This window comes from Acanthochromis polyacanthus, chromosome 3 (genome assembly GCF_021347895.1).
Source record: "Acanthochromis polyacanthus isolate Apoly-LR-REF ecotype Palm Island chromosome 3, KAUST_Apoly_ChrSc, whole genome shotgun sequence".
Lineage (NCBI taxonomy): Eukaryota > Metazoa > Chordata > Actinopteri > Pomacentridae > Acanthochromis > Acanthochromis polyacanthus.
The window spans coordinates 37,524,488-37,552,394 of NC_067115.1; the positions used below are offsets into that span (position 1 = coordinate 37,524,488).

The following is a 27,907-nucleotide window of genomic DNA, read 5'->3' on the forward strand; positions in this document are numbered from 1 at the left end:
GGACTTAAAAACTCCTAAACATTTAGGGAAACTAGATGTCCACTGTCTCTGACATAACCTAACATAACTTTTTATGTGTGCGAGTGGGGGGGGGGGGGGGGGGGTATGTGTGGGTTTATGTAGGCCTATCGGGGGGGGATGGGGGGACCTGTGTGTTTTGTTTTTTGTTTTTTTGTAAAGCGCTTTGTGCTACATTTCTTTTGTATGAAAAGTGCTCTATAAATAAAAGTTTGATTGATGGATTGATAACCATGCCGACTTTTTATGGGTGCTCGCTCATGTGTGACTGGATATGCAACGTTTTCTTTTTGCATTTGTTTTCATTTATGCAGCGCGTCTGTATATGCAACGTTTTCTTGTTGCAGCGCGTTTCTGTTCATGCAACACATTCATGTATTTGCAGCTCGTTTGTGTATATTGTACATTTGCCCCTGTCAGCCACCGTAGTAAATGCATGTTTTGTGTTCTTCGTCAGTATAGCTGTTGCAAACTCATGTAGGAGTAATTAATGATGCAGTTATTGGATATAGGTCACTTTTATAAGTAGATGTAAACAGGCGGTACAAAAAATCAGATATATACATCAAGTCAGTATTAGGCAAAAAGACCTGCAGTGTAAATGAGGCCTAGAAATGTATGTAGAAATTAAGTTTTTTTCACATTTTAACTGTAAGCAAAGATAAATTAATTTGAAATAAAGTTCATGTACTATAATTCAAACACATAACACAATTTTATATCTTTTTCAGATGCACCATTCAATTTTTAAGTCAGTCAGAAAGCCTGCAGTAGAACGCTGCACAACATGCTGCATTTTTTTTCACTGCCCCCTTTGCCCCAAAGGCATGTTTAAACCAAGCATCCCGTCGAAGCTTCAGCGACATTTGGAGGTCCACCTAAAAATGCCATTACATTTGAAGGTAATGTCATTGCATTTTAGATTAAAGTTATACGCACATGCACACAATTGTGTCATGTGACTTGTTTGTCTTTGTCTAATCTAAACATTTTCTTGACTTGCTTTTAGATAAGAAGATCTGGACAGATACATCAAAAGCCCTCCTGCAAGGTGAGGTGTCACCAGTGTTTAGGCTGAAGAAAAGAAGGGTGGATGACATTACTATGGTAAGATTTCAATTTTGTTTTAGTCCCATTTGAGTTTTTCTTTTGTTTCAGGTTGGAAACCAGCATTTCTATTTCCCTATTTTTTTCAACAGTCTTTTTTCCAAATTGTACTCCAATTGTGGACTCGCTTTAAAGAATATGCCATTCATAAGTTAAGGTCACACCTGCTGTCTCTAAAAATAAACAGTGTCTAGATAATGCATGATTGGATTGAAAATTAACATTTGTTGAGCTGACTAATATGTCAAGGTGGACTACTTGAACAGGTCCTGATGGGATCTTTTCTTTTTCTTCTTTTTGGAGGTTAGGCTTGAATATTACAACTGATCTTTTTACTTATCTATATATTTTCAGGAAGAAGAGCAGCAAGCTGAGGTTTCAGTCAGACCTGCTGATGTGAGCACACCAGTGGAAGGGGTAGGCTATTCTCACAGTATCTATTGGTCAGATATTGTTGGTGCAGCAGTTATGGTACAGAAAGACATTTTTTTATTTCTGTCTTTTCTATACGACTCGGTTGAAGTGCGTATTCCGCATGATTGCAGATATGCAGCAGAGTGGGCTGAGGCCAATAAGACACTCTTCTCTGCCAGAGTGGACCTGCCTGAAGTTCTATACATGGGGGAGGAGGAACAGGCTGAGGCTGCTCTGCAGTATAAAAGACGTGGATGAGCAGGAAAGGGAAGAAATCCTGGAGATCTTCAAATTCACATTCTACAACATTGAGGACATGTGGAAATTTTGTGACATAGTAGTGGACGAAAACAATTATTTGGCATATTGTGAATGTCACAAAGATGAATAATTGAAGGATAACAGAACATTTGATCATGTTGTGACTTTGTGTGGTCATGTTTTGTTTTCTCATTGAGCACTTAATAATTCACTTGAACTACATTGTAGATCTCAAGAGTTTGGGTAGTAGTAGGTGGTATTTAGGTGCTCCAGCAGCACAAGAACATAATTAGCATAGACAAAAGATCCTCGGCTTTATAGGCTACAAATAGACACTTGAGCCCCAAGTCACCCACGTTTATGTTTTCTGTAATGACCTAAGCTGTAATATTACACAAAACAGTGTATATTGCTCTACGTACATGGCAATCATTAATGAGAAGTGTTTTGAAAAAGACAAATGCTAATGCTTCACTTGTCCAAATAAAAAGAACCAGAAAAGCACTCAGAGAGCGCAGTACTCCTTCAAGGCTGTTCATTCCCCCACATGGCATTGTCAGAAATGTAGCGTTTTTTATATAAATGCAGCATTTGTTTATTAAGTAATAACTTATTTCATTAAATATGCAGCGGGCGGCATGAATTGATGCAGGCAACTGACAATGCGTTTGCTTGTTGTCATAGTTACAGCGACGCCGTGCCTGCCGCTATCTCGCTATGGGAAATGTTTAACAAATCTGTGGATCCAGACAATAAGCCGCATTACTGGCAAAATCTAATGAGGTGGTCCTTGTGTCATTTCTGACCTTCCCTGAACATTTCATCCATATCCGTTATTGCCTTTTTGAGTAGTGTTGCCAACAGCCGGATTCACAGAAGGACAAACGTACGCCGATCGTCACATAACTCCACCGCGTTCCTTGGCGGAGTAATTATAAATTCTCAATATACTCTTGATACGGTTACTGGCAGAATATAAATGTGTGCTTCACAGGCATAAAAAGTCACGGTGGGGCTCATCCATCCATTAATTTTCTTCCGCTTATCCGGAGTCGGGTCGGCTGCAGACCTCCACTGTGAGAGCGACCTCACAGTGGAGGTCCGCAGCCTGGGTAGCTCCTCACCCTATCTCCAAGGCTGAGCCCAGCCTGCCTGCGAAGGAAACTCATTTTGGCCGCTTGTATTCGCTGTACGGTGGGGCTCATGCGTAACATAAAAGGAAAACACAGAACAAAAAAGCCAAAACAGAAGTTTAATATATAAATAAAAACGATATATAATATAGACAAGGGATTAATAGATTTTATGTTCTATTATTAACTAATTAATGCATTAGCGCGAAAATCAATTCCACCGGAAGTCCCTACACGATTTTATTTCGATTTTATTTTGTAATGCATCCCGTGCATTTCCCGTCCTGACAGTGGAGGCGTCCTGACAGTGGAGCCTGCACTGGAAGCGACCTCACAATGGAGGTCTGCAGCCAGACGCTTTTGGGGAAATTTGTGGCTTTTTGTGGCTCACTGTTATTCTTATGAGTGAGCCACAGTGGCTTTTCATTTCAAATTCCTAGTGCAAGCATAGTATGTATGTGTATATATATATATATATTTCAGAACTTGCAGAACTTGGAAGCTGTCAGCTCTCATATAATGCCTAAAACTAAAGAATTATGTGAAGCCACAAAGGCAGCCATCTTAGCACTTCTGGAACTTGGCCTAAGACAGGTAGCAAGAAACTGAAGATCTTCAAGATCTCATTACACTAGGAAAAAGCAAGCCCAACATGGTTCTACCAAACTGCTAGCTGGTCGCGGCAGAAAATGTCTTTCTACCCACCAAATGACCGTCACTCATCCGTTTCGTGTCAGGAAACATTGTCAGACCTCCAGGGACCTTAAAAATGAGTGAACACTGGAGAAATGTGACTTGTTTGGCAAGGATAGTTCGAAAGTGACTCCTTGAAGCTGGTCTGAAGTCACACAGGGCATGGAGGAAGCCCTTCATCAACGAAAGGCACAGGAAAGCCCGTTACTCTTCACTGGGATCACAAGGATCAGATTGTAGATGATTGGGCTAAGGTTCTCTTCAGGGATGAATCCAGTTTTCAGCTGACTTACTGGTTAGGAGGAAGCCTGGAGAAGCCTACAAACCAGGCTGTCCTACAGTAAAACATGAGGGTGAATCAGTGATGATCTGGGGTTGTTTCAGTTTGGGTGGAACAGGCCCAATGAACCAGGTCATATACAGGACTACCCTTGAAAACAGTCTTCTTCCATCAGCTGAAAAACTCTTTCCTGCCTCTAATGACTGGATTTTCCAACAAGACAATGCCCCTTGTCACACAGCAAGGTCAGTTAAAGTCTGGATAGAGAACCAGAACACTGGAACCATGCTTTGGCCTGCTCAATCACCAGATCTAAATCCAATTGAAAATCTGTGTTTTTGGACACTTTAAATTTTATACAATCTCAAATCTTATCAAAAATATTTGTAGAAAAATCTTTTTCGTGTTTCACACTTGTGGCTGCATTAGACACAAACAAATACAAATCATTATTTTTTTGTTTAGTGTTTACAAAAAAACTAACAAAACTAAATTCTACCAAAATGACCCACAGCTCAAAATTTCATTTTTATTTTTATGAAACCAATCAATTTTAAGTTTTTAATGCTTTTTTTAAAGGATTTGTCTAGCATTATGGCTGTGATTGTACTAAAAGAAATTGCACTTGAAGAGTGCACCTAAGAGTGATTCTTAATGCAATACACATGCAAATGTATGGGAATGGAAACGTTTTTCCACCATTGTAATTCAAAATGGCCGACTTCCTGTTGTGTTTTGGCCATGGTTGCCATAGACTTTTTTTTGTGTGTCTTGACGAGTTACATATGTGTACCAAGCTTCAAATTTCATAGCTTTAGGTCATACGTGCTGGTCATGCTGGCCCTGGTGGGTGTGTTTGAAATTTTCCAGGTGGCACTATTGAGCCATTTTGGCACACACTTATGCAGTTCCCCTAAAATATCAAATTTTTCACTGGTCCTGATATTTTTAGGCCTTCAAATTTGAGATCGTTGTGCTGGGCAAAATTTTTTAAACAAGAATAGTGAAAAAACCAATGGGTCTCAATACGGGTCTTTACACCTTTGGTGCTCAGACCCCAATTAAAGATGCAAGCAGCGTTGAATGGGTCCTCGCATCCTTGCTGGTCAGTGAATCCAAGCATGTCTGCAATTGACAGTATACTGCGGTCTATGTATCTGGTGAAGGCTAGACTGTGATCACACATGTAAAGTTTCAGACAGATTGGCGCATGTACATTTAGAGAGCATTTCCTGTCCATCCACCAAGTGGCACTATGACTGAGACTGATTGGCCTGTGAATGTCATCAGGGTGGGATTCTGATCAAACATGTAAAGTTTAACACAGATTTCATAGCTGTGGGTGACACGCAGTGGCTGTCGTTCCTGTTTGAAATTTTCCAGGTGGCACTATAAAGACTTTTTGGGTCCCACCTCTGCAAATTCCCCAAAATATTACATTTTTCACGATCCTGATGTGTGTGCAAAATTTTAGCTTTAGCTTCACCTTTAGCTAACACGTTTTGGAGCATTTTTAGGCCTTCAAAAGTCCAAATGAAAAGTCCACCAATGAATTACAAAGATGAAAAATATTTCCTTGCATTCCAATAGGGTCTTTGTACCATTTGGTGCTTGGAGCGTAATACTGCAACACAGTATATGGTATGCCACAGATGGTAATAATGCTCCATGGTAAGACTCTGGCCTGCTTAGTCTAAATGATAAAATAAATAATTTTTTAAAATGCACATTTATAAAAGACTTGCAGATTCACAATTAACTGAAATTAAACATCAACGTCAACAATGCAATTTCAGCTTTAAAATTACATAAACTCAAATTCTCTTCTTCCACATTGACCACACAGCCATCTTGTTTCAATAAACTGTGGGACTTTTAAGAGGGGAAGTAGACCAAAGGGGCTTGAATCTATCTCATTTGACATTAGGCAGAGCTGGGGCATATACAGTGCCTTGTGAAAGTATTCGGCCCCCTTGAACTTTTCAACCTTTCGCCACATTTCAGGCTTCAAACATAAAGATATAAAATTTTAATTTTTTGTCAAGAATCAACAAGTGGGACACAATCGTGAAGTGAAACAAAATTTATTGGATATTTTAAACTTTTTTAACAAATAAAAACCTGAAAAGTGCGGTGTGCAATATTATTCGGCCCCCTTGCATTAATACTTTGTAGCGCCACCTTTTGCTGCAATTACAGCTGCAAGTCGCTTGGGGTATGTCTCTATCAGTTTTGCACATCGAGAGACTGAAATTCTTGCCCATTCTTCCTTGCAAAACAGCTCGAGCTCAGTGAGGTTGGATGGAGAGCGTTTGTGAACAGCAGTCTTCAGCTCTGCCCACAGATTCTCAATTGGATTCAGGTCTGGACTTTGACTTGGCCATTCTAACACCTGGATACGTTTATTTGTGAACCATTCCATTGTAGATTTGGCTTTATGTTTTGGATCATTGTCCTGTTGGAAGGTCTTTTGCAGACTCCAACAGGTTTTCTTCCAGAATGGTCCTGTATTTGGCTCCATTCATCTTCCCATCAATTGTAACCATCTTCCCTGTCCCTGCTGAAGAAAAGCAGGCCCAAACCATGAGGCTGCCACCAAGATGTTTGACAGTGGGGATGGTGTGTTCAGGGTGATGAGCTGTGTTGCTTTTACGCCAAACATATAGTTTTGCATTGTGGCCAAAAAGTTTGATTTTGGTTTCATCTGACCAGAGCACCTTCTTCCACATGTTTGGTGTGTTTCCCAGGTGGCTTGTGGAAAAGTTTAAACGAGACTTTTTATGGATATCTTTGAGAAATGGCTTTCTTCTTGCCACTCTTCCATAAAGGCCAGATTTGTGCAGTGTACGACTGATTGTTGTCCTCTGGGCAGACTCTCCCACCTCAGCTGTGGATCTCTGCAGTTCATCCAGAGTGATCATGGGCCTCTTGGCTGCATCTCTGATCAGTCTTCTCCTTGTTCCAGGTGAAAGTTTAGAGGGACGGCCGGGTCTTGATAGATTTGCAGTGGTCTGATACTCCTTCCATTTCAATATGATTGCTTGCACAGTGCTCCTTGAGATGTTTAAAGCTTGGGAAATCTTTTTGTATCCAAATCCGGCTTTAAACTTCTCCACAACAGTATCTCGGACCTGCCTGGTGTGTTCCTTGGTCTTCATGATGCTCTCTGCACTTTAAACAGAACCCTGAGACTATCACAGAGCAGGTGCATTTATACGGAGACTTGATTACACACAGGTGGATTCTATTTATCATCATCAGTCATTTAGGACAACATTGGATCATTCAGAGATCCTCACTAAACCTCTGGAGTGAGTTTGCTGCACTGAAAGTAAAGGGGCCGAATAATATTGCACACCCCACTTTTCAGTTTTTTATTTGTTAAAAAAGTATAAAATATCCAATAAATTTCGTTCCACTTCACGATTGTGTCCCAAATGTTGTTGATACTTGACAAAAAATTAAAATTTTATATCTTTATGTTTGAAGCCTGAAATGTGGCGAAAGGTTGAAAAGTTCAAGGGGGCCGAATACTTTCGCAAGGCACTGTACATTGACGAATACTGTAAAGTGGTCCCTCTAACCAATAACTGCAAGGTTGCAGCTGAAAGAATAAGAATAAAATTGTCTTAAACACTGTAAGGAGTTTAAATGAGAATAAATTTCTTCATCACATCATAATAAAAGTGTTTTAAAAAACTTTTTAGGCTACTTAATTATTTATTTGTTAAAGATAGTAGCTAAAGGGACTGCACTTGTAATTTTATAATACAATCTTGTGTTGCATATTGATAATTAAACTGAATCTTAAATAAGAAACTTACTTCTAAGCAACTTATTTACAATTGCTACATTAGTCAGATCATTCCTTAGTAATGATTGGCCTGTGAATGTCATCAGGGTGGGATTCTGATCAAACATGTAAAGTTTAACACAGATTTCATAGCTGTAGGTGACACGCAGTGGCTGTCGTTCCTGTTTGAAATTTTCCAGGTGGCACTATAAAGACTTTTTGGGTCCCACCTCTGCAAATTCCCCAAAATATCACATTTTTCACGATATTACTGCAGTAATATAATAAGCCTATTAACTCATGTTCAAATGACTGTCTTTTTTGCAGCTTTCCTTCCTGCTTCAGCTGCAGACGCTGTGTTGCTCTTAACATGTATTAAATTGTTCATATGTCAAATGTGTCAGACTCAGTCCACACAAATGTTTACTGTGAGACTCACAGCTGTTATGGATTTGAAGCATTACTTTATTTCATTAAATTACATCAAAAATTACATTTCTGCTATTTTGCCTATGTGTATTTATAGGTGGGATACACAAGCTCAAATAGCCACAAGAAAAAACATTATATTTTGGCACAGTGCGCAGTCAGTTAAGTAACTGTATTTTGTGAGTTGTTTTACATAATAAAGACAGATTCTACTAAATTTATTGACATGTTCGACTTCGTTCACACACCTGGCTCTCTCACTGGCATCTGTGCGATGGACGTTACTCAACTGGCCAAGGCAGAAGCGATCGCCTCCTGATGGGTCAACATAACCATCCACAGTCACTACAGGGCAGCTGGAGGGCACCTTGAACATCTCACCAACCTGAACGTCCATTTCAAAGTAGGAGACCGAGCACCAAAACTCTGGTCCTGGAAAGTGAACAGAAAGCCTATAAACTGTAGGCTTTAAGATCTCCCATTGTGAAAAAGCATGATCAGCACTTTTTGTTTAGTTCAAGCACAAGTATTTGGACACTAAGACATAATGAATCACAAATATATCTGTACAAACCTGTGGCAGCATTATTAATTAATGTCTTTGAATGAGCACGTCAGTTCAAGATTAATTGTAATTGTCTCTAACCTGGATGGTTGGACACAGAAGGAGGGAAAGAGTTTGATCCATGATGCTGAGACCCTGAAAAGCAGAGGAACACTGATTAACCTAAAGCAAACAAACAAAAAAACAAAGCAGTATCTGTAGGGCTGTAGTTAACTCCAAATTCAATGATTTTTTTTCCAAATTTAACTGAATGTCGAAAGACTTTCTTCAGTTAATCCTCTTTCACTTATCCAGTTCAAGTGCACAAGCCAAAATTGACTTTTCCTGTTTCTGTTTTATCTCTTCCATGTGCCATTTCTTCATTGCCAAGAAATTAAGTTGTAGTTCAAATTGCCGTTTGTCCACTTCAAAAGTTGTTTTCTGTTGAGATAAAATCTCAACTTGTTGACATCTGACAAAAGTCTTGCTAATCCTCAACTTTCTCATCTTATTTCCCCTCTTCAGCCTTTTTCTTGTCAGATAAGGGACCAACAGTGTCTTTCTGTTTGCTCCTCGACTTTTCATCCATTTTCCTTCCCTTGCTGGGACTGTGTCCATTGTCAAGTGGGGCCTAGTTCTTTGAGATCCAAGGAGCAACCACTATCTGAATAAAAGCTTTAAGCAGACCAATGAAAAGCTAAAATGAGAAATTATATAGGTTAACCACATGATTATGCTTATGCTTGATGCAAGAATGATTTTCATAGGCTGATCTATATTCTGAAATGATTGCTATAGAATAGAATGATTTAAAATGAGTAATATGATCATGCTAAGATGAAATGATTACAAGAAGTGATTATAAGTAAAAGCACTGTGTATGAGAAGCAACCTATTTTTAACTGCGCACTTACAAAAAAGGGGAACTACAATGCTGGGGAAATCTTGGCCTGTGAGGAGTGCGTGCACATTTCCAAATATGGTTATAAGAAGCGCATGAAGAATGACTTCACCTTTCTCAATGAATGTGCCTTGACTAGGCCTTGACAATGTGTGTAGTTGTTGTGAGCCTGATAGTTGAGCAACTGAGTAATGTGTGTGTGTGTATTAGAGGATGAGAGTATAAAAGAGAGAGTCAGAGACACTGAATTCGGAGTTTTCCCCCAGGGAGAGTAGTTCCCCGAAGCTGCCAAAGTTCTGAGGAGTTGTCACCAGACTTGCTGCCGAGGGACGTGAAGACAATGCTGGACTTAGCTCCAGAGTTCGCTGAGGACATCGTTGGAAGCAAAGTTGTTCTAACAACCAAAGACCACACTCTACCAGATGGAGAGTCCTGAGAGGTCTGCAATTATCCTAAAGAGACGAAGAGAAGAAAGCACCTACACCATCCAGAGAGGTGCAGGAGGCAGCAGCAGAAGGCTGCTCCCCTCCCGGGGCTGGGAGAACCAGCGACTCATCACAGCCAGGAGGGTCGGAGACTTTCCACAGCACCAGCCTACTGAGAGACAGCAGGAATGCCCGCACTTGTGTTCCAGCTACTGCTACAAAAGATAACTGCCAGACCACGATTGGCTTTCGGGTCCTCTCCGCTCCCCCTGCTGAGGAAGGACATCCTTCAGGCCGAAAGAAGACTTCATACCGAGTCTACTGGTCGACCGGGGTGTTAACCCAGACGCAGGTCAAGACCGGGCGTGGCGGCAACTGCAGAGCCGTCCACTCTCTCTCTTCTAAATTTTACAATTAGAGAAGATTCTTAGGTACGCTCAGTTTAGTTTAGTTTAGTTCAGTTTAGTTAAGTTAGAAATAATCAGAAATAATTAAATTGTTTAATCATGAGCTGTTGCTATAACCCTGCTTAAGAAAAAATTGTATTGCATTTAAAGAGAAGATTTATGGATTTCTTAAGATTCACCTACTCCTCATACTGGTATAAAGTTAAGTTTATTGTGTGCATCAGATCTAATGGTTCTTAAAGGTTACTTTAATCCAACTAGTTATTTATACATTACCCCTGAGGTTAGTGCTCCAAATCTCTAAAACGAACCTAGGAATATCACCAAGTGCAAACAGTTATAAGAGGAAAGCTGTCATTAACAAACATGATCAATAAATCAATTCTGCTACAAAGAGGGCTGCTTAGTAAGAGAGTATTTATTGAAACTACTGAAATAAGAGGGGTAAGACATTTGGAAGAAGACAGTAAGAACCTAGGCGAGTATTCCTCGACACCAGCTTAAATATTCTACTGAATCCTGTTAGGTAAATTCTAATAGGCAGATAGAATCTAACCCTTTAAACGGAGAGCTGGACCTGAATTACCCTGTATAAAGGGTAAGGAAGGCGGAGACTGACTGACACCATACATGCATGTTTTCTGATCATACCATAATATATTAATAACTTAGAAATCCATCTTTGTATTAGCACCATTAAGCAAAAGATAATGTAGTTTTGATATAAGGAGCTTCAGACTTTTAGTTACTCCTCATGCCACACTTCATCAGTTTAAAAAAATGCTAGTAAGTATTTTCTGATACTCAACTTGCACCAACTCTGGAAACGTTTAAGTCCTAGGTATCTAGGACATCCAACAAACAGTGTCTGCCACTCTCAGTATGGGCAGTTTTGTATAACCAAGGTGTTTACCAAGTTATCCATACTAAGACAAGTACTCTATTGAGGTTTGTCACTGGCTCTGAGGTATGTCACTGGCTGTAGCCGCCTCACCCACCACTGTGAATTGTACGCTAAAGCTGGCATGCCTTTCTTGAACGTAAGACGATATACACACTGGATGACTCTGGTGTACAAAGCACTTCTTGGCGTGGGTCCCACTTATTTATGCCCTCTTCTTCAGAGAACTAGAAGCTGTTATGCCCTAAGATCTTATGACATTTTACATCTCTCTGTTCATCGTGTTCAAACTGAAATGGGTAAAAAAGCTTTCAGTTACTCTGCTCCCTCTGCTTGGAATGCCCTCCAATCCAAATTGAAGTTGTCAAAATTTGTTTCATTGGAGGCTTTCTGCTCTATTTTAAGGTATCGACAACGTGAATCCTTTGAACAGTGCCTTTGTTCTTAAATTGTTATTGTAAATATGACTCCTGTATTTTATGTATCTAATTACTTGTATTTAATATTTTAATGTTTGTTGTTATCTGTCTATTTTGTTTACTTTGACGTTTGCTGCTGCCTCTCTTGGCCAGGTCACCCTTGTGAAAGAGGTCTCGATCTCAATGGGTCTTTTACCTGGTTAAATAAAGGTTAAAAAAAATTGAAGCAGTCCCTAATAATGCGAACGAATAATTATCTTCACCATTTATCCGTACATGTTAATACATTTTGTGTACTGTTTTCAAGCAGACAAGCATTCCAAATGAGACTCCCAATCCTACATATTAATACTACAGCAGTCCCAATATGTTTTATTCATTCTACAGTGTTACAGTGTACATACAGTGGAAAAAAGTTTTCGGACACCCTTAAAATTTTACATGGTCTCAAATATCACATGAAATATTTGTGGAAAAATCTTTTTTGTGTTTTAAAAGGTGTGGCTGCATGAGGCAGACACAAACAGATACATTTTTTTTAAATTTTTTATTTCTACAAGAAAAGCTAACAAAACTAAATTCTTGACATTTTCAATATATGTTGGTATCAAAGTCAACAAATAACAGAAAATATGTTCAAAACTGAACAAAAAATAAACCATCACATCATCAAATGAATTTTTATCAGTCCTGCCATTAGCATGCAGTAGAGTTCTAATCCTGGCTGGCATGTTTCCCACAAGCCTTTCACACTGTTGAGGGGTAATATTGTCCCATTCTTCTTGAGTAACTGCTTTTAATTCTTCTAAATTCTTTGATTTATGCTTATCATTTTGATAATCCACGACAGATTTTCAATGGGGCTCATGTCCAGGGATGGAGCTGGCCACTTTAAGACCTGGATTCTGTGCTCTTGCAGCCAAGTTCTGCTGGCCCTGGATGTGTGGGAAGGGGCATTATGTTGTTTAAACATCCAGATTTGACCTAACGGAACAGTGCACATGCAGATGGGACCATATGGGTTTCGAGAATGGCACAATGTTTGGCAGAGTTCAATGTGCCATCACAGACAGTGAGATGACCAACACCAGCAGCACTCATGCATCCCCAAACTATGATACTGCCTCCACTGTTCTTTACAGTAGGTGCTGTACATGCTGGAGATGATGCTTCGCCTGGCCTTCTGCATACCCTCACATTAGCTGGAGGAAGACAAAGCTGGAAACTGGACTCATCTGACCACAGAATCTTCTTCCAATTCCTGACCGTCCAGTTATTGTGTGCTTGGGCCCAACGACGCCAGGCTAACCTCTGTCTCTCATTGATCAGGGCCTTTTTGTAGGATCTGAAGCCAAGATCTACAAGTTGGTCATGTACAGTGCGGGTGGAACACTGGACACCAGTTTGGTTTGATCACTACCGCTGAAGCTTCTGTGATGTCATTTGGTGGTTTTTCATGTACATGCAGATCAGGATGTGCTCATTTCTTGCAGAAGAAACCCTTGGACATCAATATCTTGGTTTGTCTTCCAAGCTGTTAGTTTGTCTGTATTTCTGCAGAGTGTATCCAACTGCTGAAGGACTGTATCTTCACTTCCTGTCTATCTGGCGGCAGCTACACCCTTCCTGGCTGAGAATCTGTATTTTTAGGTGTGTTTCCTGGTTAAGTTCCTTATTTTAGCCATTTTTGTCTCTGAAGATGTAACACCCTCCACATCTAATGCCAGTTAGTGGCATTTTTGTTTTCCTCCCTCTATCTCTCTCCCTGTCCCTCTCTCAGTTAGGCGTGAGCGTGGTGTGTGGCAATGCGGATTACTATCACGTGGAGATGATCAGCTGCCACTACTTCCCTCTGGATTTAAGCCTGACGCTGCTCACTACACTTTGCCGGACTGTCGTACAACCTTTGTCAGTATTTTTATCATTGTTCCATCCAGCTCCCTAGAATGCTGCTCTCACTAACAGCTGTATCTCCTAACACTTTAGTCCTGGACCTCCACCTGCTGACAACTAACCTCCTGGATCCTCCATCTGCCTTCTGTCATCTGTGCCACCTGGACAAGCAAACACCCAAAGCTGCACCTGTCTCCATTTCTGCCACACACCACCTCCGCCTGCCTCCTCTGCTACGCTTTCCCAGTCAGTCTTTAGCTAAGTTCTCTGCTCGATCTCCACACTGAGTTCAGTGGTTCAGTATCATTTCTAGGTTTAATGCCTGCCGTTTGTGGCATTAGCATCCTGTTTAGCTTTAGTGCCATAGTTGGCATTTGTAGCCTCTGACTTTCTGTATTCTGCAAGTAGTTCTTGTACATTTTTACTCATTCCTGTAAAGCCGGTTTGGCTTCTAGTTTGTGCCACAGCTTTAGTGTAATTCTGGTTAGCTATCCTGTTCCTAGTGTTACTTGGTTCGGGTTAGTGTGTTTATTTACCTGTGTTTGACTGTAGTCTTGTAGACCATTGTCACTCCAACTCTCCCCTAGAGGACCTCCTAGTCTTGTACAGCTCTGTGCCTGACTCTGTATACTCTGTTAATCTAGCAAATGAATCATTGTAAACACAATTCTGCAATTCTGTCTGTCATGTCTTCGTTGTCACCGTGTGAGTCTCTGTTTGACACTGTAACAGAAGACCTTTCAAATGCGCTGGCTTTACATAGAAATGAAGTACGGCAACAAAATTGTGGTGTTTAATAAAAAGCACAACTTTCTGGATTACTAGGACCAAAATGACCCAATACTAAAAATTTCTTATGTATTTTAATGGAACCAGTCAATTAAGTTTTTAATGGCTGTTTTATTTTTGTTTTATAGAATTTGTTTAGTATTTTGGCTGTGGGGCTGCTCAGCGGCGTAGTGGTTAGCACTTTCGCCTTGCAGCAAGAAGATCCCTGGTTCGAATTCCGGGGTGGGCCTGGGATCTTTCTGCATGGAGTTTGCATGTTCTCCTTGAGCATGCGTGGGTTTCCTCTGGGCACTCCGGCTTCCTCCCACAGTCCAAAAACATGCTGAGGTTAATTGATTACTCTAAATTGCCTGTAGGTGTGAATGTGAGTGTGATTGTTTGTCTATGTATGTAGCCCTTGTGACAGACTGGCGACCTGTCCAGGGTGTCCCCTGCCTTCGCCCGAGTCAGCTGGGATAGGTTCCAGCACCCCCTGTGACTCTAGTGAGGATAAAGCGGTATATAGAGAATGGATGGATGGATTTTGGCTGTGACTATGAAAAGAAACTGCACTTGAAGGCCCAAGAGTGATTCTTAATGCAATATTTTCACAAATGCATGGGGTGTCCTAAAACCTTTCCAATACTGTACACTGGCACAAGTCATTTTCCCCCAAATTAAACATGTACAGGTTATGAAGCATATCTTACAGTGGTGGTTTTGATGATGGAAGGGAGGTTGTTGGTTACTACGCCCATTCTCCTGGGGTCCAATGGGAGCATAGGAAGCTGTGCTGCTGCCTGTCCAAGCTGCAGAATTACAGGAAAATAAAATGTAGTTACAGTGGATGCTTTTCATTTCCCTCATCTTATTTTTTGCCCATCTTCAATTCCTTTCCTTGGCTTCTCATTAACAAAATGAGACCTCATTAAAGACTTTCACAAGACATTTGCATTCTTTACACTGCTGTTTAAAGAAAGTGCATGTCATTGGAATTATGTTTGCTCCAATTTTTATTTGTTAATTAGTGGTAAAGTAAACCTAACTTCAGACAGGTTTTCTCAAAATTACAAAGTAACCATTTGCAGTCTTTATACAATAGTTTTAGCAAACACAAGTATTCAGTTTATCATAGTAAATTAAAAAAAAACTCATTAGGCCCTGTTCTGACACAAGTCACACAGTTAGTATGACTATGAATTTGACTAGAATAGAATACAATCATTTTATTCATCCCCGAAGGGAAAAAAAAACTAGAGCTAACATGCAACAATATCTTTTTTTTTTAAATTCCTTTTAATTTGGGTCAAATGGACTCAACTACAGGTTCATTTTTGCTATTTTGTATGGTATCTATAATTGTTGATCATTAAGAATGATTAGACATTACACATAATTTCCTAGAATGTGAAATGAAATACTGATACTCAGCAATATCCATATATGTGTGCATTGTTAGTACAAACATGAGAACTCACTGTGGAAAGCTGGCTGACTCTGAGAGTGTTTATTACTGCTATATCCTTTCTGTCTACGTGAGTGAGAAAGAGGTAGGGGGTTTTGCTGTGGGGGCTGTGAGGGCTGCTGGGCGACTGGCTGCAGAGGAGGGGACTGGGTTGGGGTTGGAGGCCGTGGCTGAATGACTTGAGCTTGTGGAGATGGAGTTTGAAGACGGCCATCACCATGACTGCCCTGCAAAGGCAGCATAGAGCCAGAGCCGGGCACTGGAATGACAACAGAAGAGCACATCAAGCCTGACTTGCACTACTAAACTTAACCACTTACTGATCAATACTTAAGTGCTGACCTTCGGGTGAGACAGGCAAGTTAGCGTATCTGATAACATGTGGGGGTCCATGAGACTCAGAGGATAGTTGTGGAGGAGGCAGAGGTGGGCCATAGTGGTCTGGAGGAGGGAGCTTCAGGGCAGCTTGGTGGTCAGACATAGGCATGCCAGGGGGAAGGTCCATCTGTATACAGTCATGGATATACTCCTCTTTGATCAGCCTGCCTGGTGCTGCTGCAGGAAGCAGGAGACAGCTAGATAGGATCACTACCAGTGTAATGCATCTTCAGGTGATTCCAATTACATTTTCATTTAGGCAGACACTTGCCAAAGCAATGTAGATCTGAGAGTAGACACAGCCTGACAGACTTTTGGTTGTTTATTGTTGCATTCCAACATTGTGCATTCTAATCAAGCCTTCAGGAGTCTAGGTTTAGTATAGAGTGATCTCTCGTCTGTTGTGAGGGTTACGTAGCTACCTTATTTATTTTATTATTTATATATATTTTAAGACTTTATAAACCCTCCCCACACTCTTATGAACCTTTCCCACACTGCCATTAACCTGTCCCACACTCTTATAAACACCTCCTATGCTCTTAAACACTTTCTACCCTCTTTAACAACATATAAAATTCTACATGGGTATTCACCAGTGAATATACAACTTAAATGATGAAGATCGTTGTAGGCCTAGCCTGCTCCTTTATTAACCCCCCACCACCACCACACACACACAACAAAATGCCACCTATTTTGTTGAACCTTTATGATGCCCTAAATGGGACTTTGAGTGGTAACAGTAAAATAACTCATTCCTACTATCATTTTATACTATTTTTACTTTATCCCAAAATGCGATTGTTTTTCCCACTAATTTTTCAGTTCTTTTTTACTGAAAATTGACAGAGCTATTTTAGCCATTTTACTCAAGCAAATCACAACATATCATATAAAAGCTTGCAATCTCTAGTTTACAAATATAATCATATTGTTCTTGTATTTTCATCACAATAGAAATGAGATATGATACAATGACAGCATTCATCAGAGTTCACTTTTTCACGGAAATTTTCAATATTAGCAACTAAAACTCTATTATATAAATATTTATGTCAACCTTTTTATTGATATATAGTACATTCCTGATAGAATGTATTCTATATTGCACATCTGCACTATAATATTATGCATTGCAATGTTTGGTTGCTTCCAAGTATTGACTTACTGCATGACCTATGGATTAATTTTTGAGCACTTTCCATTCCATTTATTGTTCTTGTTACATTAAGACTTTATGTTCTGCCTGAGTTAAGGATGTTTTAAAGGCTTTTCAGTAAAGCATGAGGGTCCATCATGGCTAAAACCAGCAGATTTCACAAATTTTCAGAATTTATCCCAGGAGTGGGAGATACAATGTTGTGGCGACGGGCAAGGGAGAGCTCAGCTGCAGGGGAGAGAGGTGTGGAGGGGAGCATGGAAGCAGCGTCAAGGTAATTGGCACAGGTGATGGTAATTGGCTGACCTAATTATCCCTGCAGTAGCAGCCGGAGCGGAGGATAAAAGCCGGCCGGACAGAGAAGAAGAGGAGGAATGAAAGGAGCAGCCGAGAGACAGCGGAGACGGCGTAATCCGTGAGACAGCGGAGGCTGCGTGGACTGAGTGACAGCGGAGGCTGCGTGGACTGGGTGACAGCGGAGGCTGCGTACCGGACTGTGGTATACATTGAATCGTGAAGTAATAAACATTATTTCCCCGACAACCCTGGGCGTGTGCGTATTGAGTGGACCCACGGACAGCGAACCTGTCACATTGGCGCCCAACCGGCACTCGATACGCTGTGATGTCTACAACTCCGGCGGGGCCGGTGCAGCCGGCCGCTGCATTGGTCCAGCTGCTGCAGGACCTGACAGCGATGTGTGCGGAGCAGGCGGCTCTGCACCGACTTCACTGTGACGCTTTCCGCCAGCGGGTGGAGAGACAGTCCCGCGTCCTCGAACGGCTGTTGTCCCGGGCGGGAGGACGGTCTGCCTCCCCCTCCTCCTCCTCCTCCTCCTCCGTCTCCAGGCTGACCTTACAGAAGATGACGGTGGCGGATGACCCACAGTCGTTTTTAGACATGTTTCAGGCCACGGCGGCGGCGTGTGGATGGCCGCAGGCGGATGGGCGGTGCGGCTGCTTCCCCTACTGACGGGGGAGGCTCAGACGGCAGCGGTCAGCCTGCCAGCGGCCGCCCGGAGGAACTTCGCGGATGTCAGGAAGGCGGTGTTGGACAGGACGGGCCTCTCGCCTGAGGACCATCGGCGCCGTTTCCGAGGCGCTCGGCTGGGGACGGGCGAGCGCCCGTTTGTATTTGCCCAGCAGGTGAAGGATGCGGCAACCAGGTGGCTGCTGCCGGGAGAGACTGCGGGGGAGATTCGGCTGGTGGAGAAGATGGTGGTGGAGCAGTTCATCAAGGGGGTGCCAGGGGAGACGAGTAACTGGGTGAGGTGTCATCGCCCGGCGGATCTGGGGGCAGCAGTGATGCTGGCCGAGGATCATCTGGCGGTCCAGTCGGGGGGCCAAGGACGGGCACCTCCAGTGACGCGACCGACACCAGCGCCACGCAGGAAAACCCTGGCCCCGCCGACAATGGCGTCACGTATACCGACGCCTCCAGCTCCGGCGCCCCGTACTAACCTCTCCTTTGCTTCCCCTCCCCACCAGGCTCCGGCTGCTACAGACGCTGCTTCCAACCCACAGAGGGCTCCTCAAACGTTAGGACAGGAGTGCTGGAGGTGCGGGCGGCCTGGCCACACCCGCCGAGAATGCCCCCGCACGGAGGTCGGCCAGGTGGTCCGGGTTGCCGGCACGCCAGCACCCTCTCCCGGTCCAGGTGGGACATACAGCGTTCCGGTAAGGATCCAGGGGGGTGTACACCGGGCTATGGTGGATTCGGGCTGTGAACAGTCCCTGATCCACCAAAACCTGGTTCGACCGGGGGCATTGGTGGAGGCATCTTGGGTGAAGATAAGGTGTGTACATGGGGATGTTCACGAATATCCTATCGTACCAGTGGAGATTAGATTCAGGGGAAAAAAGCATATGATAAAGGCCACGGTTAGCTCCCGCCTTACGCACCCCCTTGTTTTAGGCACGGATTGGCCTGGGTTCCATGGAGCAGTGGGGAAGTGTGGGGGAGTGCGTTCACGAGAGGTAGGGACGTGTGATATGTGTGCTGTGCTCAGCGGTGACGCGAGGTTGTCCAACACTGCAGACGGAGAGGGGGATCCCGTGGGACCTCGTCAGGAGGCTCCGCGGGTTCCTGTCCTCCACCCCATGGAAGATTTTCCTCTGGAACAGTCTCGAGATGATACTCTGCGCTCAGCTTTCGACCAAGTGATAAAGATTGATGGTCAGTTTGTGCACCCGGGCACAGCACCTACATATCCACACTTTTCATTGATCAGAGACAGATTATACAGAGTGACTCGTGACACTCAGACACAGAGTACAGTCATCCAATTGTTGGTGCCGAGGGGCCGCCGGGAAACTGTTTTCCAGGCGGCACATTTCAACCCAATGGCTGGTCACATGGGGTATGAAAAAACACTCGACCGGGTCATGGCCCGATTCTATTGGCCTGGCATTCGGGAGGACGTACGCCGGTGGTGTGCGTCTTGTCCTGAATGCCAGTTGGTTAACCAACCGGCCATCCCGCGGGCGCCTTTGCACCCATTACCACTGATAGAGGTTCCATTTGAAAGAATTGGCATGGACCTCATCGGGCCATTTCACCGGAGCGCACGAGGATATCGGTTTGTGTTAGTCCTAGTGGATTACGCAACACGATATCCCGAAGCAGTGCCGTTGCGCACCATCTCTGCAAAGAGTGTTGCACAAGCACTGTTTCAGGTCATCTCCCGAGTTGGAATCCCCAAAGAGATTCTGACTGACCAGGGCACCTCGTTTATGTCACGAACACTTCGGGAACTTTACGAATTATTGGGCATCAAGTCTATTCGGACAAGTGTGTACCACCCACAGACCGATGGTCTGGTGGAGCGTCTGAATCAGACCTTGAAGAACATGATTCGTAAGTTCATTCACGAGGAGAGCAGCAATTGGGATAAATGGCTGGACCCTCTGTTGTTTGCAGTGCGGGAGGTGCCCCAGGCCTCCACGGGATTTTCTCCCTTTGAACTGTTGTTTGGCAGGAAGCCACGTGGGGTTTTGGACCTGGTTAAAGAAAACTGGGAGGAAGGTCCAAGCCCAAGTAAGAATGAAATACAGTACGTCCTGGACCTTAGAGCAAAACTCCAATCACTGGGACAGCTTTCACGTGAGAATTTGCTCAAGGCCCAGGAACGACAACAACGCCTGTACAACAGAGGGGCAAAGCTCAGACAATTTTCACCGGGAGACAAAGTACTTGTATTACTCCCATCTTCTAGCTCGAAATTACTCGCCAAGTGGCAAGGGCCCTTCGTGGTCACACGACGAGTAGGGGAGGTGGATTATGAGGTGGCACGCTCTGACAGGGGAGAAGCAACACAGATTTACCACCTCAACCTCCTAAAAGCATGGAGAGGGGCGGAGTCGGCTTCTTTGGTGACTGTAGTTGAAGAGAGAGACGAGTTAGGGCCTGAGGTTCCAAAGCCGGGCAATTCCACCTCACTCCCCGTTGAAAACCACCTCTCGCAGTCCCAAAAAGCCGACATTGCCATGTTGCAGGAGCGGTTTGCTGATGTGTTTTCCCCCCTGCCAGGGCGTACAGACCTCATACAGCACCACATCGAGACCCCCCGAGGCGTGAGGGTTTTTTCACGACCTTACAGACTGCCTGAACATAAGAGAAAATTAGTTCAGAAGGAATTGAAAGCAATGCTAGAGATGGGAGTGATAGAAGAGTCAAACAGTGCCTGGTGTAGCCCCATTGTTCTTGTCGTCAAGAAGGATGGGTCTATACGGTTCTGTGTGGACTATCGCAGGGTGAATGACGTGTCACGATTTGATGCCTATCCCATGCCCAGGGTCGACGAGCTCCTGGATCGGCTGGGCACTGCGCGTTTCTTCACCACACTGGATTTGACCAAGGGCTACTGGCAGATTCCCCTGTCACCGGAGTCCAAGGAAAAAACGGCCTTCTCCACTCCGTACGGTTTGTACCAATTCGTGACGCTTCCGTTCGGCGCCCCAGCCACGTTCCAGCGTCTCATGGACAAGGTGCTGCGGCCGCACGCAGCATATGCGGCCGCCTACCTGGATGATGTTATCATCCATAGTAACAGCTGGGCGGCGCATGTGCGGCAGGTGGCCGCGGTGCTGGAGTCCTTGAGACAGGCGGGGCTGACGGTCAACCCGAAGAAGTGCGCGGTTGGACGGAGGGAGATACGGTATCTGGGTCACCACTTGGGCAGCGGGCAGGTGCGCCCACAGGTGGATAAGACAGCAGCAATCGCAGCCTGTCCGCAGCCCAAGTCCAAAAAAGAGGTACGGCGGTTCCTGGGGCTGGCGGGCTACTATCAGCGGTTCATACCTAAATTCTCGGACCTGGCCAGCCCCTTGACCGACCTGACCCGGAAGAGTGCCTCAGATCCGGTCCAGTGGACGGAGCAGTGCCAGCGGGCGTTTGAGAGAATAAAGCAGGCCCTCTGTGGGGAGCCACTCCTCTACACACCTAACTTCTCTCTCCCTTTTTTCCTGCAGACTGATGCGTTGAACAGAGGGCTGGGGGCCGTTTTGTCCCAGCAGGTGCGGGGCGTCGACCGCCCTGTAGTTTACATCAGCCGCAAGTTGTCTGAGAGGGAGGCTCGCTACAGCACGGTGGAGAAAGAGTGCCTGGCAATCAGGTGGGCGGTCAAGGCCCTGCGCTACTACCTCCTGGGACGCCCATTCACCCTCTGTTTGGACCACGCCCCTCTCCAATGGCTCCATCGCATGAAGGATACCAATGCCCGAATCACACGGTGGTATCTGGCCCTACAGCCTTTTAAGTTCACAGTGATTCATAGGCCGGGGGCGCAGATGGCCGTGGCTGACTTCCTCTCCCGCTCCTTGGAGCCGGGGGGGGAGTTGGTTAGGCCGGATGGCTCCCCGGCCTAAGTCGGGCGGTGGGGATATGTGGCGACGGGCGTGGGAGAGCTCAGCTGCAGGGGAGAGAGGTGTGGAGGGGAGCATGGAAGCAGCGTCAAGGTAATTGGCACAGGTGATGGTAATTGGCTGACCTAATTATCCCTGCAGTAGCAGCCGGAGCGGAGGATAAAAGCCGGGCGGACAGAGAAGAGGAGGAATGAAAGGAGCAGCCGAGAGACAGCGGAGACGGCGTAATCCGTGAGACAGCGGAGGCTGCGTGGACTGAGTGACAGCGGAGGCTGCGTGGACTGGGTGACAGCGGAGGCTGCGTACCGGACTGTGGTATACATTGAATCGTGAAGTAATAAACATTATTTCCCCGACAACCCTGGGCGTGTGCGTATTGAGTGGACCCACGGACAGCGAACCTGTCACAAATGTATATAGCAATGTAAATAATCTTTGCTTGAGCATTAACATTTTTTGACCGTGTCACATTTTTTGTTAAGTTATATTTCAACTTTCCATTTCAGTTTCTGTTTTAAAGCTAAAAATTTGTTTATTGTTCATTAGTTAAGTGCTAACAACATTTAATCTGGTGTTTACACATGTAGCAATAATATAGTTCTGTGTTAATGTTTCTCTTTAATTGTTTTCAGACACCAATAGAGCTGCGTAGGCTGTTCTGCTGATAGTAGAGCAGATAACTACAAATTTCAGGAGAATCATTCCTTTCCTCAAACAAGCACCAAAATTGGCACACATACTCCTTGGGGATTGCTCCTTTGATAAAACCCAATAGCCATCTAAAAATTCAAGATGGCGGATATTTTTCAAGATGAAATTGAATTGAAATGAAACACAATGCAACTGAAGCAGTCAGATCACAAGAGCAACTGGCTGAGGGCTGCACAGTGACGTAGTGGTTAGCACTTTCACCTTGCAGCTAGAAGATCCCTGGTTCACGTCCCGGCTTTCCCGGGATCTTTCTGGATGGAGTTTGCATGTTCTCCCTGTGCATGAGTGGGTTTTCTCCTGGTAATCCTGCTTCCTCCCACAATCCAAAAATATGATGAGGTTATTCAATCAATCTAAATTGTCTGTAGGTGTGAATGAGAGTGTGACTGTTTGTTTACATATGCAGACTGGTGACCTGTCCAGAGTGTCCCTGGATTTCGTCCCGAGTCAGCTGGGATAGACTCCAGCCCCAACATAACCCCAATGAGAATTAAGCGGTGTATAGATAATGGATGGATGCACAGTTATTTTTATATATATATATACACTGCAAACCTGGCTGGAATTAAATAAGCTTAGGTGTATGTGATGGGAACTAGGTAGGTGACAACTACCTAAAGGGACTGCAAAAATAAACTTGCAAATAAAAAATACAACAAGTTTTATATTCCTAGGGTCTGCATGGACCCCAGGTGTACTGATGAGGGTTAAATTGTCCTTACCCATACACGGTATCGTTTTCATTATGGAAAAAGCTAAATTGAGGACCCCCCATAAAATATTTTTGTTTTGTTTATTGTCACATGCTAACATAAATTTACTTAAGTGTAAAGAAAGTACTGTTAGTAGTTGGCAGTGGTTTTTAGTAAATGCAGCACTGCTTTTGCGCCACCAGGGGGCGCTCGAATTATTAAGACACTGCTAAGTGGAATGAGCAAGACAGGGTGTTGTGAGCCTGTAGAGAAGGTAGTGTCTACAGATACGGACCCGTAGGTCCGTGTACGTCGCCGTCATTCCATTTTCGATTTGGGGTCAAAACACCAAAAACGGATAACGGCCGTTTCCCGTTTTTCGTTTTCAAAATAAAAATCAGAAAACGGAAAACCAATCCGTTTTCCGATTTTCTTTTTTCAATAAAAACGGATATCAAAAAACAAATTAGAAGTTAAATTTCATTTTTTGATATCCGTTTATTTATTTATTATTTTTATAGCCCAATATTACAAGAGTTACCCCAAAGGGCAAGCAAATTGGGTACAATGGATTTCACTGCTGTCTTATTTATTCACAGGACTAGCAGGGTGACTTAAGAAATAAATGTAATCGTCAGAACAGCACTGCCGAAGCGGTCTATCATAATTGCATGCCTAGTTTTTATATACTTTGTGAACAATCTCATCCACTATATCTTAATGTCATAGTAATAATGTGAACATCGCCACCTTCTGGGTGCTCTAGCTCAGAATACACAATTTTCAACATTAAATGTTCTTCCAGACTGGATCATCATTTGGCCGCAAAATGATGACCGGCTACCTGTCATCAAGAAATGTCAAGGCTTGTGAGGGCAGGGTTAAGGGTAAGATCCCTGCATGGACCCTACCACCAAGCACGTTAACATGTAAGAGAAGCACTATGTGTTTGTACAGTTTAAAAACTTCAGTGTACCGCCGGCGGTACACTTACTAATTTGCATAGGAATTTAAAGAATGTCCGACGGCTGCAAACCCGATTATACAAACACTATACGCCAATGCAAAGCTTAGATTCTCATGAATCCGCCGGTATAAACCACTTTCAGATGTGATTACCATAGCGGGTGAGAAAAACACATTTGTCCGACAAACAACGAATATCCATCCATCCGTTCTCTATAGAGCTCCTGGAGATGACGTCACACAATCCCGGCATGCAACAGTCGAAATCAAAACACCGCCATATTGGCAGGAAGGCGCGCTGTTTAAACTACTGCCAGCTAACTCCTAAACGTTCTTCAGCGTCGACATCAGAGAGTTCCACCATATGGTGGACAGTTGTTGCACCCCGGGATGCCAGAACAGCCGAGGACGAGCAAAGGGGAGAGCATTTTATCGGATTCCCAAAGATCCTGAAAGACGACAGAGGTGGATCACTGCCATAAAACGCGCAAGAAGCGAGTAGAAGAAAACGGAGCGGTGGGAACCCACAGGCAACGGATTCCGCTTATGTAGCGACCACTTTGTATCAGGTACAGAATCCGTTTCCTAAGCTTTATATCTGATCGCGTAATTTCTCTTACTCCTCAAGGCTTTTATACGCTGTTCCGCTTCAGTTGCGCTTCAGTGTCCCGCCCGCGGTACACTTTGAGATCTGCATAAGCAATTTGCTAAATGTCTGAAATGCGATTATACAAACACTATACGCCGATGGAAAGCTTAGATTCTCATGAATCCGCCGGTGTAAACCACTTTCAGATGCGATTACCACAGCGGGTAATATAAACACATTTGTCCAACAAACAACGAATATCCATCCATCTGTTCTCTATACACGGCTTCAACGTACACAGCGCAACTCACATTTCCGGGTTCATTATTACACACAGATGAAAATATTCCACAAAAAACGGCCATAATCCGACCTTGGACATCCAGACGACACAAGCCTGTAAAATATTTTTTCCAAAACATGTCTTGAAGTCGGCATATTATCCACGAATAGGTCGTTTTCGAGGAAATGCACCTCGCGATGCGTCCAATATTACCTGTATTTCTCGTCATATTTTTATTTACAAATAGAATATTAGCGATTTTTTGTACTGAAAATGGCTGGAATTGACTGCAGCTTAAAGGGTTAAGAGATTCACCGGAGTAGGATGAAGGAAAATTTATCAGGTAATTGTAGATGTCAGGGTACCGCAGGTCCGGTAAAAGGTCCGCTCCGACCGTCTCAAGATTCTTAAATAAGATACCGGGGGCATGATATGGATCGGATAATGTTTAGTTTGTCCAGTTTGTTTGTATATTTTATAATATCGTCTGATTTAAAATGAAAAGTAAAATCAGAGGGCGTAAATTTTCTACCAGCGCCATTCATTTTGAAGCGGAGTTTCCTGCCAACATGGCGGCGTAAACAAACGGAGTCACGTGACGTCCGGAGCTCTATACACGGCTTCAACGTACACAGCGCGACTCACATTTCCGAGTTCATTATTACACACAGATGAAAATATTCCACAAAAAACGGCCATAATCCAACCTTTTACATCCAGACAAAACAAGTCAGTAAAATATTTCGTCCAAAACATGTCTTGAAGTCGGTATATTTACCAAGAATAGGTCGTTTTCAAGGAAATGCACCTGGCGATGCCCGTCCAATATTCCCTGTATGTCTCGTCATATTTTTTTATTTAAAAATAGAATATTAGCGATTTTTTGTACTGAAAATGGCTGGAATTGACTGCAGCTTAAAGGGTTAACAACATTTATGTTTTGATTTGGTTCCAGGAGAGTGGGTCCGTGTACGTCATCATTTCTGATGTTTGTCTTGCAAAAGTGTAGTTAGAAAACGGATATCAAAAAATGAAATTTAACTTCTAATTTGTTTTTTGATATCCGTTTTTATTGAAAAAAGAAAATCGGAAAACGGATTGGTTTTCCGTTTTCCGATTTTTGTTTTGAAAACGAAAAACGGGAAACGGCCGTTATCCATTTTTGGTGTTTTGACCCCAAATCGAAAATAGAATGACGGCGACGTACACGGACCCCCGTACCCGTAGCCTGTGGCCTACGGATACGGCACTTTCCCTTTCCATAAATATTAATGAGACGTACTTGAATATTAATGAGCCGGCTGATGAACGCGCTTTGTGATTGGCTGGTAATCCGACGTACATAAATATTAATAAGCCGGCTTGGTAATCCGAGTGATGAAGGCGCTTCCGTGATTCGAGGTGAATCTGCGTGCCGAGCCTGTCATGTCAGTCATCTGCTGTTCTCTTTTCTATCATGCATAATATCTTATAAATATCATTATCTGACTTTTTCACGGACAGCGATTTGGGGGTTGAAATCAGCACTACTATTAAAAATAGCAAAACTTTTTATTCACGTGACCCTGTTCTAATAAAGCACAAACAGCAAACAAAACAAATGGCGGAACTAACAGCCAGCAAACTACAAGTATTTTTTTACCTTCAAAAGTAGCGACAGACTATTACATTTTAACAACCTAAACAAAACCCTGACGTATTTTCTATGTCTTTCAACACAGACACTGCACGTCAGTCACTTTCATGTTAGCGGACTCTGTTGAATGGCTAAGTTACATAACCACAAACAAATCTCACAATATCACAGTAAATCGAGTTTGTGTTTTTTTTAAATTCATGCCGAATTAAAGAGCTGCTCCTCACCATTCACGAGTGTTTGTTTCATATTCGACATCCTTAACTTTATCTTGTAAATTAGCGTCCGAAATGAAATGGGAACATTTGCAATGGAGTTCATCAGCCGCTTTCACCACTGAACGCGGTAAACTAATTAATAGGAACTGGACTTCAAACAATTTAGACACGGCGTCTAAAAGCGTAAAAACTGCAATGTCTAAAGTGTGAGAGGAGACGGTGTATTTTTGGTTAAATTATACAATGTTCGCCGTCAAAGTCATTCATATAAACTGCCTGTAATGTGCAGCAAAAAGTAGTTAACTGGCGACAGCTCTTCAGTGACCTTAACGGGTCCGTACCTCTAGTACAGATGCTACGGGTACGGGTCCGTACCTCTAGTACAGATGCTACAGGTACGGGTCCGTACTTGTAGCATCAACCTGTAGAGAAATGAACAGCATGAATGTGACCTGTAAACAAACTTGCCTCCCTTGGTAAAAGGATGATAAATACACTGGAGACCGCCACTCTGCCTCTTCGCCTCTTCTTTAATGACAAGTGTAACAATTACAAACTC

The 27,907-nt window shown here is 43.4% G+C and overlaps 1 protein-coding gene and 1 long non-coding RNA gene across 11 annotated transcripts in view; one reads left to right on the forward strand and one right to left on the reverse strand.

The window, feature by feature from the left end:
* Positions 1-27,907, reverse strand: part of smad10a (SMAD family member 10a) — a 73,259-nt gene that overhangs the window by 24,595 nt on the left and 20,757 nt on the right. For 5 of the 10 annotated variants that reach the window (XM_051945759.1, XM_051945758.1, XM_022219329.2 and 2 more), the window contains 5 exons: positions 16,194-16,406; positions 15,865-16,110; positions 15,097-15,195; positions 8,775-8,828; positions 8,377-8,560 (listed from right to left, as the gene is read on the reverse strand). In XM_051945759.1, coding sequence (XP_051801719.1) covers positions 8,377-8,560; positions 8,775-8,828; positions 15,097-15,195; positions 15,865-16,110; positions 16,194-16,406 — 796 coding nt within the window. The remainder of the gene's footprint in view (positions 1-8,376; positions 8,561-8,774; positions 8,829-15,096; positions 15,196-15,864; positions 16,111-16,193; positions 16,407-27,907) is intronic. The other 5 variants (XM_051945760.1, XM_051945761.1, XM_051945764.1 and 2 more) reach the window with 3 other exon arrangements.
* LOC127533226 (uncharacterized) lies at positions 114-1,664 on the forward strand. The gene is made up of 3 exons (XR_007941010.1): positions 114-920; positions 1,028-1,125; positions 1,480-1,664. It is a non-coding gene; the product is annotated as an uncharacterized LOC127533226 (long non-coding RNA).